Here is a 12,783-nt window from a genome sequence, read left to right on the forward strand (position 1 = left end):
AACGAACCAAATCGACCTTAGACATTCACAATTTCTGTCAAAACAAAAATTTTGAGATGTCTGTTAGGTTTCCGTTGAAGGCTTGGAAAAGAACCTGTCCAGGGGTATCGTGTTTATAATGGCTGTGATAAAAGGAAACGTTTAAAGTCATACTAATACGAACAGTGACCATTACTAATAGTAAATATGAATCAAAATGTTTGCTTTTTCCAAAGCCATTTTTCAATGTTCTACCATCAAAAAGATTGTTTGGTGTCGTTTTTCATTTTTAGACTATGAAAAGGGTATCTTTTTGTGGAAATCGCTCTAGCAAAGGGTTACATTTTTCTTAAAAATTAGTCCAGCAAACGATGCCACTTAATATGTGCTCACGGTAGGCCCTACCCATAATTTAGCCAAGGACCCTCCCCCGCGCGACAGCCATTCTTAGCTAAGTTCAGAGAATGGCAACAAGATAAGGTCTAAAATTCCCGGATTGTCTGCGGTTTGCTATTTACATTGTTTCATTTCATGACATTGTGGCAGAGCGCTTTTATTGACTTCCCTGTTTATTGCAGATTTAAAAGATTGGTTTCATTTTGAGTACGTCGGTGTAGTGTTTTATAGTTATTATCATTATAATGTCCATTTTAAGACCCAGAACCTCGTGAAGTAAGGGTAGAATCGAAGAATCGGGCGAAGAGGAAACGTGGTATTTTGTTGCGTTCAATCTGAGATCTGATATATATTACAGTCAGTGTCCAGCGCTTTAGTTATTTACCTATTCCGCCTCGCCATCAGACAAATGAAATAAATCAAACTAGGGAAGCACCTCGTGAAATTAACTCTGATTAGATTGAAAATAATGACATTGAAACAAAGTTTCCATTTCATAACAAGCATAGTAATAGTGCGTTACCCAGTGGAGGTATGGCGAGGTATGGTTACAAGTGCGGTACCCCCCCCCCTCCAATATTTTGTTAAGGGTTTTTGCCAGGCAGAAAAAGCAATTTCTGTACTTTAACTGTAACTGTTTGCAACATTTATAAGGTATTAACATTTCTGTAGTAGTTTAACTTTCAAAATATGGCACTAAAGCAGGGGTGAGGTGGGAATAATCATAGGCCGGGAAAATCAAGTTTTTGGGGCACATCATTTTATTGTGATGACTGTTTCTTGTTGTCATGACTTAAAATATATTGGAAATGAGTATGGCAGAGGCAGCATGGGGTCATTTTTTCACTTGCTTGTTTTTTTCACAAATCTGATGTTACAAATAACAAAAGGTTAAAAGAAAAAATATCCAATGGTTACAAATGATAAAGCTCCCATTGAAGGAAAGTTTTAAGGGATCTACTGGACACTTCCCCCTGTTTGGACTTTGAAATAGAAGCGCATAAAAGCAGCATTAAGAGTATTTACATTTTGATCTCATTTACATTTTGATCAGTATTTATAGTGAGACACGCGCCTTATTTGTCGCCAAAAATCATTGCCTTACCCCTCCAAAAATTGTTTTGGCTTCGCCCCTGACAAGCACCCTGTTTTACTATAGCTTGTGGGGGCGTTTTCAAAGCTTGACTTGCATCTCACCTTTTTAGCAGATATAATTGGGTATTTGTACCAACAGGGACCCTGCCACGAATTTGAAAGTTGAGGGGGCAAGGCCTTTTCCCCTTATTTGGGGGAAGCAAGGCTTTTCTCCACGAATTTGAGGGCAAGGCTTTTATTGCAGTTTTAAAACTACTTACTTTGCAAAAAAGTGAGGTGGAGTCATGGCCCCTCTGGGGAGCCATGGCCCCTCTGGCCTCTCTGGCCCCTCTGGCCCCTCTGGCCCCTCTGGCCCCTCTGGCCCCTCTGGCCCCTCTGGCCCCTCTGGCCCCTCTGGCCCCTCTGGCCCCTCTGGCCCCTCTGGCCCCTCTGGCCCCTCTTGCCCCTCTTGCCCCTCTGGCCCCTCTGGCCCCTCTGGCCCCTCTGGCCCCTCTGGCCCCTCTGGCCCCTCTGGCCCCTCTGGCCCCTCTGACCCCTCTGGCCCCTCTGGCCCCTCTGGCCCCTCTGGCCCCTCTGGCACCTCTTGCCCCTCTGGCCCCTCTTGCCCCTCTTGCCCCTCTGGCCCCTCTGGCCCCTCTGGCCCATCTGGCCCCTCTGGCCCCTCTGGCCCCTCTAGCCCCTCTGGCTCCTGTGACCTACTTTGTGGTTGTGCTTTAAAATGCAAAATCCAACTGCTAAGCGACTGCCTACCAATAAACAGTGCTGGAATATGTCAGGAAATTTTTTTAAGCACAAATTGCAGGAAATTGTTGCTGTTTGCCAGGAAATGTTTAGCGTGAAATCTCCATTGCTTGATTTTGATATGAACATTAAATTCATGTTACACTTTTTCTACAGAATACTGTTTTCCTATGATATACACACATACTGTATAAGTTTTGTTCTGCACTACTAACACACAATACAATCATCTGGTATTATCAGCGTTTGTTTTACTAAAATTACCGGGCATGATTTCTTACATGTTGTTTGATAAATAGTATTCTTACATGTTTTATGAACTACTAGCTTTGATGATGAAAAAGAGCAGCAAACAGAAATCCAGAGCAAGTTGTAGTATACATCAATACTTTAAAAGCATCTAGTTTGCTAGTACTGATATGAAATTAACTCAAAGTTGTTTTATATAGATTTTCAGATCTACCAACTTTAACCTTGAAAACAGCTATGAGTTTGGTGCTCAATCACGTTCTCCTTGATCGTCTAATAAAGTAAAAACAAATTATTGCTGTTCGAATAGCTATTATCAAGAATCGAGGACCAACCAATGAGTTCTTTTTTAGTATGGCAGTTTATTTTTAGGACAAATGTTTAAACAAACCAAGCAATTTAAAATATCGCTTTCAGTGGCTTGAAACTTTGTCGAAGCTTTACAGGAAATCTTGAATTGTTTATTTTGCTGCTAAGAAGAAAAACCTTTTTTCAAGGCCTGCCATTAAAACTTCAGAAGCAACTTTCTTGAAAAACAAAACATTTCAACTTTTGCCAAGTCTTCATTTTTTGCCAATAGCTCAGATCACATTTGTCTTTTTTTCAAATTATTACACAATTTTGCATGCTCTTTCAAATATTATCACTAGATTTAAAAAATTTGATAGTCGAAACTTTCCTGATTAAGAATTTTTCAGGCTTCTTGTAACGTCACTTCCCATCATTATAAATTATACCGATCATTACCTCTATGATTGATAATTTCACCAGGCAATGTTGATAGATGACTGTACAATATCCCCGGTCAATTTTTTGTTAGAATCTATCTTTTTTTGGTAAAATTGGATTAATGAAATTTTCAACTACAATCAAAACAGAGGTGATTTCTAGGGAAAGGGTGTGCAAGGGAAAAGAGCCCTTTTGTGGAAGTTGTTCTTGACTCTAGGGAGCTCAGCCCCCCAGAAAAGTATTGCTAGCACCTTTCCAACTAGTATATATTCTTTTCAAAGCATATTGTTGGTACGCCAGGTTGATCGGCTCTTGCAGTGACAATCTTGTTAAAGTATAAAGTATAAATGGACCTCCATCAAACTTATGAAATGCAAAAGAAGCGGTTTTCAGGTAGCTTTTGAGTCACAGATCAGCATTGGCACCCGACAGAAAAGAAAGAGTTGTCAAGACAAAGAAAGTAGCAAAACTCAAGTGAAAGATTACGTCGTGTTTTTATCGTGTATTATTTTCTAGTATTTTTTATGATGATATCCTGCAAATTTTCATGGTTGTTCAACAGCCATTCTTGACTTGAATCGATGGTTGAAATTTCTAACTGTTGTCTATGAAAACATTGGCATTGGCAATTTGATAAAACTATAGAAAATTAACAATAACAGTTCTCCATTTTGAACAAGACCCCGGAAAATATTTTTTCATTCTATTTTGATGGCAATCTTTTCTGTATTCAAACAGAAAATAAAAGGCACTAGATTCAAGAGGGATTAAGATTAAGTGTGGGTATCAGTTGAAAGTGCAATGAACTTCTGTATCTTTATTAGTAACATTTCCATCAAGTTAGTAATTTTGTCAAATATTACCCAACCGTTAAGATGAAATGAAATATTAAGTTCAAGTTAAAATGTTGAAGCAAACGTGATGTCGACTTTGGTATTGGCAGTCTCCTTCTATATCTATGTTGCATAACTCTCATTCTCTTATTCTTCAAACAACGCAAAAAACTACTAAAATACATGGTCAGTGGTTTTCCGCCATTCTGGGTTTAAAAATTCGTCTCCAGTCCTCTCTTTTTGCTGTTATCTCTTGCAGGACTTTTAATGTTCTTTTCAGCAGAATTTGATTCAATGTTTAGTTGTTTGTTGATCAGTGATAAATCTTTTTCTATTAATTTTCTCTTCGTAGATGGCGGTCTTCTGACTTTCTTTTTTGTCTTTTTCAGACTTTCATCAAGAGTTATCTTTGCTGGAGCTAATTTTTTTTAATAACGCTAAAAAGGTCTCAGAATATTTTCCAATTTCTTCCTTATTCCAAAAAGATTTGACCTAATCGCATTTTATCCAAATTTCAATGACAGATAATAATGTCTTATTAACCGCAAGATCCTTTCTTATTTTTCTAATCCCATTCCATTCTTCACAAAGAATGATGACCTACGGATATTTTCCCGTTATAAAATGTTAGTTAGGATACACTGAAATATTGTGCTTCATATAACAAATTGATTTAAATTTATGTCAGATTCTCTTTCAAGTTATCAATAATTTTAAGCTAAATTTTGTCATGAAAGGTGGTGCCGGCGCACAATGCTTGAAAATTCGCTTTTTCACGCCTCAATTTTTTCTGGTTTTTCCAGTTCCTACCGCTTACTGGCCTTAATTCAAGAGATGTGCCATGCCACTCCATGCCACGCCAAAGTAATCTCTCATTGCGGGGATACGTAGTTAACATAAAATTTTTGAAAGGAGAGGAATGCAATTGTAGACTGTGTAGACCTTTCGTGGCTCAGGTTGGGTTTTTGAAATGATAAATGCGTTGTATTGAAAATGCCAAAAAGATCCTGTGAACACATTGTAAAATCTGCTTATGTGTATTTATATTCAATTATTTCTTATGTTAGATATATATGTATTTTTATCTTTTTATTTTTAAACAATTTTACCTTGTAGTAGGCTTAAATTAGCTTTCAGTCTGTTACTATCTTTATAAGCCTACTTTAAATAAATAGATAATAAAAATACAGCAGAATTTTACTCCGACGGGAATGTGCCTTTTCCGGTTTCACGTACCAACAATCGTGTTATTGTCACATAGGAACGTACACCCAATTTTGCCAAAGAAATACACCACCGTTGTACGCCAAAGAACTTTGGCATTACATACATGTTCTCAAGCGTGGCTGGAGAATAAGAAATAACATAAACATTTAGAATTTGAATTTGGAACACCTACAGTTTGAAAAAACTCATTATTGCCAAAAATTGATAAAAAATCGTTATTGGTGTTTGGTGTCTTTGCTGTCTCATAGATTCAAATGATTGAACATTTCTTTCTATTTTTTTTCAACAAAATGGAAGCATTTCCCATTATCAGGAGGGTCCACCAAATGAGTTTGGGAATGTTTTTCTCTTCCCCAATGTTGTCTCTACTGTGTAAAATCTTTTCACAGGCTCAAATTAAACTTAAGCAGAAATGCTTCCAAGAATTCCATCCTGAATCCACTCAGGTAAGTTTTGCTGTCTTTGCCAGGTCATCTTGATACTGCTGAGCCTGTAAGCCTGTCTTTCTCAAACCAGGGTCACTTTTAGAAGAATAATTGAATTTTTAATGATATTATTCATTTATGACCCACTGAAATGATTACTAGCTTTGCGGGCTTTAATAATGATGCCTATGACATAATGTAAATGAAAAATAACAAATAGCTTTTGTATACACTTCAATGTATTTTCGTCTAATACACACTTTTCATATGAACACAGAAGGACCGATTAATCTGGGTACAAGTACTTGTCCGAGCAACTCTTTAACCGAACCACCTTTTCGCTAAAGGCCCGATTTGCCGAATTAAATAAGAAAAATATAAGAACATGCACTCAGTTTTTAAAAGGGTTATCTTAAAAGCATCCCATAGCATTCGTATCAACTCAAGTTCAGGTCTTTAATTGGAAATTGTTTGCACACCATCACGCAGATGACTATGATTTTAAAGATTGACTTTTGTGTTAACCTATACTAGATACGAATAGGCCATAAATCTGCTAACAAATCTGGTGCGAATGAAATGAAAACGTTGGTTAAATCACTTAGTACACTTTTGTAGTGTAGCTGGTTCAAGAAGCTACACTTTCAATTCCTTTCTAGCCTTTACTGTTATGTCCTTAAATATTCCTTCGTATTCTTGGCGGAAACTTTCTAACTACTCTATACCGTTTGATTTTCTGAAAATATCCTGTGAGACTCTATAAGGCTCCATATAGGTTTATCTTATAATGAAAAACTACTGTTTACCCGTTGGTCGTAAAGTGCTCGAATCGTATAGACAGGCCTGTACACTCTATTTTGAACAGGACTTTCTAAGTAGCCGCAGATGGTTTCATATTGGACGGATCTAAGCGACTTAGAAGCGTCCTATTCTTTACATCAATAGTGTAGATTGATCTTTTGAAAACATCAATAGCGTAGATTGATCTTTTGAAAAATTTTGAAACTAAATACACGCCTCTCAATCTCTAAAACGAAAGTTATGCCAAAAGCCTGTCTTTAGACCCATCTCAGTTTGAAGTTTGGGTCAGTTTCATTTCGTCCACTTATAGAAATGCTGCAAAATATATGAATCTAGTATATCGCATCCATTTTTCTATGCAGTTTAGTTTAAAAAATTAAGTATGAGCAGTTTAACATTGCGAAACACAATAGAATAGAATCTAAATTTAATGGTTATCTATAAACATTGCAAATTGAAACAAAGAGGCTCAAGTCTTTAAATTGCAAATATCTAGCAATTAAATCATATATCACAATTATCAGATATTACGGATTAAGATAACATTAAATTATAATTGTTATCCGTATTTTTGCATTCTGCTACGAAATGCAAAGTTGTTAGAAAACTACACAATGTAAGCGATTAAATTTAAAAGCTTACAAAAGCGATCTCTGGATTTTCAATTTGATGCGCAAAATATTCTGCCTATTCTTAGAATTGCATGGTTTTCAGAGAATTGAAATCAAAATAACGATTTGAGTAGCACTCGTTATATTCATTATATTTCCTGTGGATTTTGTACTGCACAAACTCGCAGTCGGTTTACTTTATAACAACCATCCAAACATTGGCATTTTAACTTAAAATTTGATGCAAAGTCAATGTCTCAAGTTTCTGATCGTCCCCTTTGTAATGAAGACGCACGGACAATGGCTATTTAGAAAAAAAAATTGAAGTAAGGACTGTTGAATCTTTCATAGTTAAGATATACAACAGTGAAATGTTAGAAGTAAGATTCCATTTTATAATCTATTGGCATGTCTTGCTCGTCATCTTCATCAGAAGCATTTACTGTACTTTCTTCATCTTCATCATTGCGAGGAGCATATAGTGCTTTGTTTTTGCTCTTTGGGTCAAAAGGCAAATCTGGATCAAACATGTGTAATTCAGGGTACTTTGCCACTAACGCCGCTTGCAAGCCATGTTCCATACGAGTGAGCTTTAGAATTTCTTGTATGTGCTTCTGATTTAACTCAGTGAACGTTATGTTCAACGCATCCTCCATCCTTGCAATATCTTGTCCCAACTTATTGGCCATTTGTTCCAGCTTGGCACTATCAGTATCAATCTTAGCCCGACCTAGTGAATGGAAAATCTCTTTGAAGCCCGTAAAAAAACAATAAAAGTTTTTCACGATTTTGGCTTGAAATGACTCCAGCTATCATTTCTAATAGGTAATACAAATTCGGTTAGAAAATGTGCTTGGAAAACAAATTTATCAAAAACTTCATGTTTAGTGTCCAAGAAGAAACAGGAGATCAGGACTTGACTATGACTCGCAGAAAAGAGATAAAATTGAAGAGAACTTTGTACAAAGCGCATGAATCTTACATTTTCTCATTTAGAAATGGTTAGGTCTTTTGCAACAAGAAATTTATTAGACCTACAACCAACTCATCAGCTTAAATACCAAAAGTATAACTAGGCTAACAAAATTTATTTGCAACATAAAGCAGTTATAACATATGATTTTTCCATGCCTTTTCTCCATTAAAAGCTGCTGTAAATAACAGAAAAATCTAGTACCTTTGATAAATCTTCTCAGTTCATAAATTGTACCGAGTACTGTCAGTGCTACTAGCAAGATTCCGCTATATCTAGTCAGATTTTCCATTATATCAGAATGTGATGACGTCATGTGGTTTATGAGATTTGAATCCAACACTCCCGCTATCTGCATCAATATAAGTAAACAAATTACTCTTTCCACTTAAAACTAAACCTTAGCCAAAAATATATTTGAGTACACATTATTCATAATCTAAATTTTTCTAATTTCTATCAAAAGCTTTTTTTTATAATCATTTTTGTTTAGATGAACATACAATACCATATTTAATCGATTTTAATTCACCCTTATAGGCTTGCTTATAAAAAAGCTGAACCTTTTGAAAAAGAAGTTTTCTTTTAAAGTTCAGTGACTAGCCTTAACTGTTTCATTTATCTTCTCCCTGCTACCATAAAAGCAGATTTACATTTAGGTCACTTTGCTTACGTTGTTTTCATACGCGCAGAACATGCACCCATTGGAGCTTAAAAGATCTTTCATAGCATATGACTGCAATGCGCATGCAAGAAAGGTCTAGTGGAGCTCTGCATTGAATGGTTTTAAGTGACTGTGATTTTCTATATTTTTGCTGTCGTTTGTTCCCAACATTGTACTAACTATCTGACTCTGTTTCTAAGTTACTGGCTGTTTTGATTTGTTTAAGGGCTCAAACACCCTACAGTAGATGATTAAAAACTGAACCGGAAAGAGGCTTTAGCAGCTTTGGATGCATGCATGGATGCTTTCAAGCTGATCATTAGGGGCAAAAATGATGATAAATAAAACTTGGAATTCAAAACCGCCATTAAATCACATTATTATTTATATCCGTAGTCATAGAGGCAAAGTTATGCAGAGAAAATTGTTTAATTCATAAAGCGACATTTAATTACATTATTGATATGTTAAATGTTTGGGAAGGTTTTAAATTTCTTTAAAGTCTTTCCAAAAAATTTTCTTTAATTTTACCTGAAATAGGTGTTGATTTGCTGTTATCTTCTCCAGAATTTCTTGCTGTCTTTCCCTTGTATATCGACTTATGCACTGTTTCAGAATTTTTGTTTCACCACTAATGATAACTCCATAGGATGCTTTCACGTCCTCTATCTTTTCTAATACAATGTTGGGATGGTCTAAGTAATCTTTCATCGCACTAGCTTTGTGAATGTCTACAGCAACTCTACTGAAACTTCCGTTCAGAAGAGATTTCTGAACAAAGTTTCCATCAGACAAATTTCCTAGACAGATAGTAGAATTAAATACAAATTCATTATTGAATAAAACTGCAGAAAAGAAGTAAAAGCTTACATCACTAATTCTGCATAAAGCATAATTTTTTTTATCAAATTCGTCAACGTTTTTATCAAAAACCATAAGATATTCCCTTACATTGATGCTAACACAAATTGAATATTGGGAGAAACTGAAATTTTCACACTGAATTTTAACCAGTTAGCTATGTAGTTCGATGTAGGTCTAATGCTATAAAACTGCTCTTTCAGCTTTTAGATGCTCTGAGCAGTCAGTGACTACCTTGAATTCATATCATTAAGTACCGTCGTTTTGATTAACTAACCACGAAGTATACTGTTACAAAAGAAAATCGTTGATAGAAGACCTGAAGTTACGTTCAATTAGCCTGAACTCTTGCACTGTTGCATGCATCAGATAAACAAACACCTATTACTTTTAAAAAAGAACTGATAGCTATCGTTTATATGAATTGCAAAGATTTTACTTATTAAGAGAACACAAAAGCAAGAAGGCAGACCCAGAAGGAAAGAAAAAACAATGCCTTTCATTGGGACTGATATCTCTGACATAAAAAATATCTATTTTATCATTGCTTCTGAAATCGTTGAATGAACAGGTTTACCATCAAGCATGAAAATTAGCAGGATCCTCTTGTTACAATGCTCTTGTTCTGTACCTCTAACACCCACCTTGCCAGGACAGTAAAAAAAGCATAATTCCAAATAAAATAAAAACCAATATTAGTTTGCCAAATAGCTGAATTAACGTGCTTTGCTACTGTATCAACCAAAAACATTATATTCATTTCCAACTGTCAATTGCAATAAACTGGTATTTATGAAATAGTTGGATTGGAATATAAACAATAAGAACCAATATTTTTATGACGCTTAACTGGTGTTTGAATTTTTTCAATTATAGTGAAAATATTTTGCAGACAGATATCTATTGCTTATCTCTAATAGAACTCTAAATGTTAGCATAACACTGGATACTTTGCTAATTAAGATATGATTCAGTTTAAGTATTCTAAGGAAATGTGTGTTGCATAAGATGTACCTATTTTCGTTTATTTTGCTCTTTCTAGCAAATCGTTTTTAGTTTGAATGTTTTTAGTCCGAAAGTACCTTTATTCTTCTATACACATATTTCTGTCTGCTAGTCAGCCCATCGTAGATATATTGTGACACACCTAGACTAGTTTTTTAATTATTCCATTACGTTTTAAAATCCGCCTTTCGTGAGCAGGAAATACCTGAAAAGAATCTGGTAAGATGAAAATGATTCAGTGGCTTTTCTTTTTCTGTTTAACTCAAAGTGTAAACTAATTCTTGCTAAAGTGTAAAGCGCGTGATTCAGTGCCTAAAATATATATATACAAACCAACCTAAACTGATTTTACTTCCATAAAAGCGTGCTGTGAGCATCAGGAACTCTTCAGAAGTTAAAACCTAAAAAAAAGAGGATAATCTACAAAAGTTTTTATATAATCCTTTCTCATTTAACTCAATTTGTCCAATAAATTTCCATGGACTCAATAGAAGGAGTTTTCAATGTTATTTCTACCTTTTAAAAAACAGTTTTTTGATGGATTGATCTAATGGCTATTCAATACTGCCAAATATGATAGAAGATGATATCTTTTACAAATTTGGTTATAAAGAAGAGACTTAAGATTCCTGGCATATTGGTTTTGGCTATACAATGTACCAGCCAGGTCAAAACGTATTTACCCATATTCAAAAATGTTTTTGCTGGTGCCATGACAATAATTTTCTTTATAAATCTAACTGGATTTGCACAATGGTAAGTATTATGTACAGATTTTTGCTATAGGATCACAATGAAAATTTTGACTTTTGTTTTCACTTTTGTTTACATTATTTACGAGCAAAATAAAACTTGAAATAAAACTGGCATTTGGTTTTCGCTATTCGTTTATCATTCTCATGATAGAAAAAAAATTTCCATACCCTTCCAGATGACTCGATGCTTGGCTTTCCAATTGCAAAATCGATGGTGAGGATGCTAGATAGGTTTCCAACAACCATAGAAGTTATAACAAGCCCAATTAACATCCACATTACCGTGAAGGTACGTCCAATTTTCGTCACAGGCACGAGGTCACCATACCTGAAAAGGCAATCAGTTGAAAATGAATCATCATTTCAACAATCGATATATGAAAGAAAGAGCATGGGGTAATAACCAAAAGTAATGTACGTACTTCCTTTGATATTAGTTGAAAATTCAAAGTCTAATTCATATCATTTTTTTCAATATAACACCGCCATTAAGATATCTATACCCTTTTGGAAGGATGTCATCAGTCAAAATTTTGCAACAAATAGAATGTTTTCACAAAATCATTCACGTTTGTAAGTAAAAAACTGGATATGCCAGATTTAACTAATTATGAAATAGCTTTTATAAAACAAAATTTCAGAAGATCGAAGATAGGATTTTGTTTAGAAAAATCTCACCAAGGACACGAAAAAGAGTCAAAAATATCATTATAGTTTTCTGTAATACTCATGTCATAACGAATGGCGAGGCGAAATTTTACAAATCCTCATTTGAAAATTAGTGATCGGCCTATTTCGATCCACAACTGGGTATATATATTTCCTAGCGTAGAATTTTCGGTCTATGTTCAGACGTTTTGAACTCTGAAGAATGTCAGACGAAAAGCTTTCGTTTACTAAATGTTTGCTTTTTTCAAAGCCATTTTCAAGTTTTGTACCACCAAAAGATTGTTAATATATTTGGTCTTACATAAAAAAATAAAAGCATGATTCTCATAAAAAACACTTTTGAACTAAAGGAAGTTTAAACCTAGTTCTCAGTTTTTTCATGTCATTCCGTGACCTCTGTTAAAATATACCTTATATACCAAACATTTCTAAAAAAAAATTTAAACATAAAGTAAGAAGAGTTTAAAATCTTAAATATTTTAAAAGCAGAGAGTACTTAAACACACAGGAAAAGCAAACATCGGCGTGCCAAGAAGTTATTACGTCAGTTGTATTTGTTTCCCTTACCCGACAGTTGTCATCGTTATATACGCAAGCCAAGCACCACTCCCAGCGCCTCTGATGAAACGATCTGAGAATGATTCTCTGTTACTATTCGATTCCTTGAAATATGAAAATAATAGAATGAAAGCATGAAGCAAGCTGTCTGATTTCTTTTAATGTTTATAGGCCACCTATCTTGAAGCAAGATATAGTTTTCAGAAATTTTC

General features: G+C 35.0%; 1 protein-coding gene across 5 annotated transcripts in view; it reads right to left on the reverse strand.

Moving 5' to 3' along the window:
• Window positions 1-5,444: 5,444 nt before the first annotated feature.
• Window positions 5,445-12,783, reverse strand: part of LOC148959417 (protein sidekick-1-like) — a 75,305-nt gene continuing 67,966 nt past the window's right edge. For 3 of the 5 annotated variants that reach the window (XM_089110390.1, XM_089110388.1, XM_089110387.1), the window contains 6 exons: window positions 12,581-12,675; window positions 11,513-11,672; window positions 10,927-10,990; window positions 9,255-9,523; window positions 8,264-8,411; window positions 5,446-7,816 (listed from right to left, as the gene is read on the reverse strand). In XM_089110390.1, coding sequence (XP_088966516.1) covers window positions 7,461-7,816; window positions 8,264-8,411; window positions 9,255-9,523; window positions 10,927-10,990; window positions 11,513-11,672; window positions 12,581-12,675 — 1,092 coding nt within the window. In that variant the 3' untranslated portion in view covers window positions 5,446-7,460. Of the gene's footprint in view, window positions 7,817-8,263; window positions 8,412-9,254; window positions 9,524-9,544; window positions 10,229-10,926; window positions 10,991-11,512; window positions 11,673-12,580; window positions 12,676-12,783 lie in introns of those variants that run through there. The other 2 variants (XM_089110385.1, XM_089110389.1) reach the window with 2 other exon arrangements.

Source organism: Rhopilema esculentum, chromosome 10 (genome assembly GCF_057945365.1).
Source record: "Rhopilema esculentum isolate cy_ngs chromosome 10, ASM5794536v1, whole genome shotgun sequence".
Taxonomy (NCBI): Eukaryota; Metazoa; Cnidaria; class Scyphozoa; order Rhizostomeae; family Rhizostomatidae; genus Rhopilema; species Rhopilema esculentum.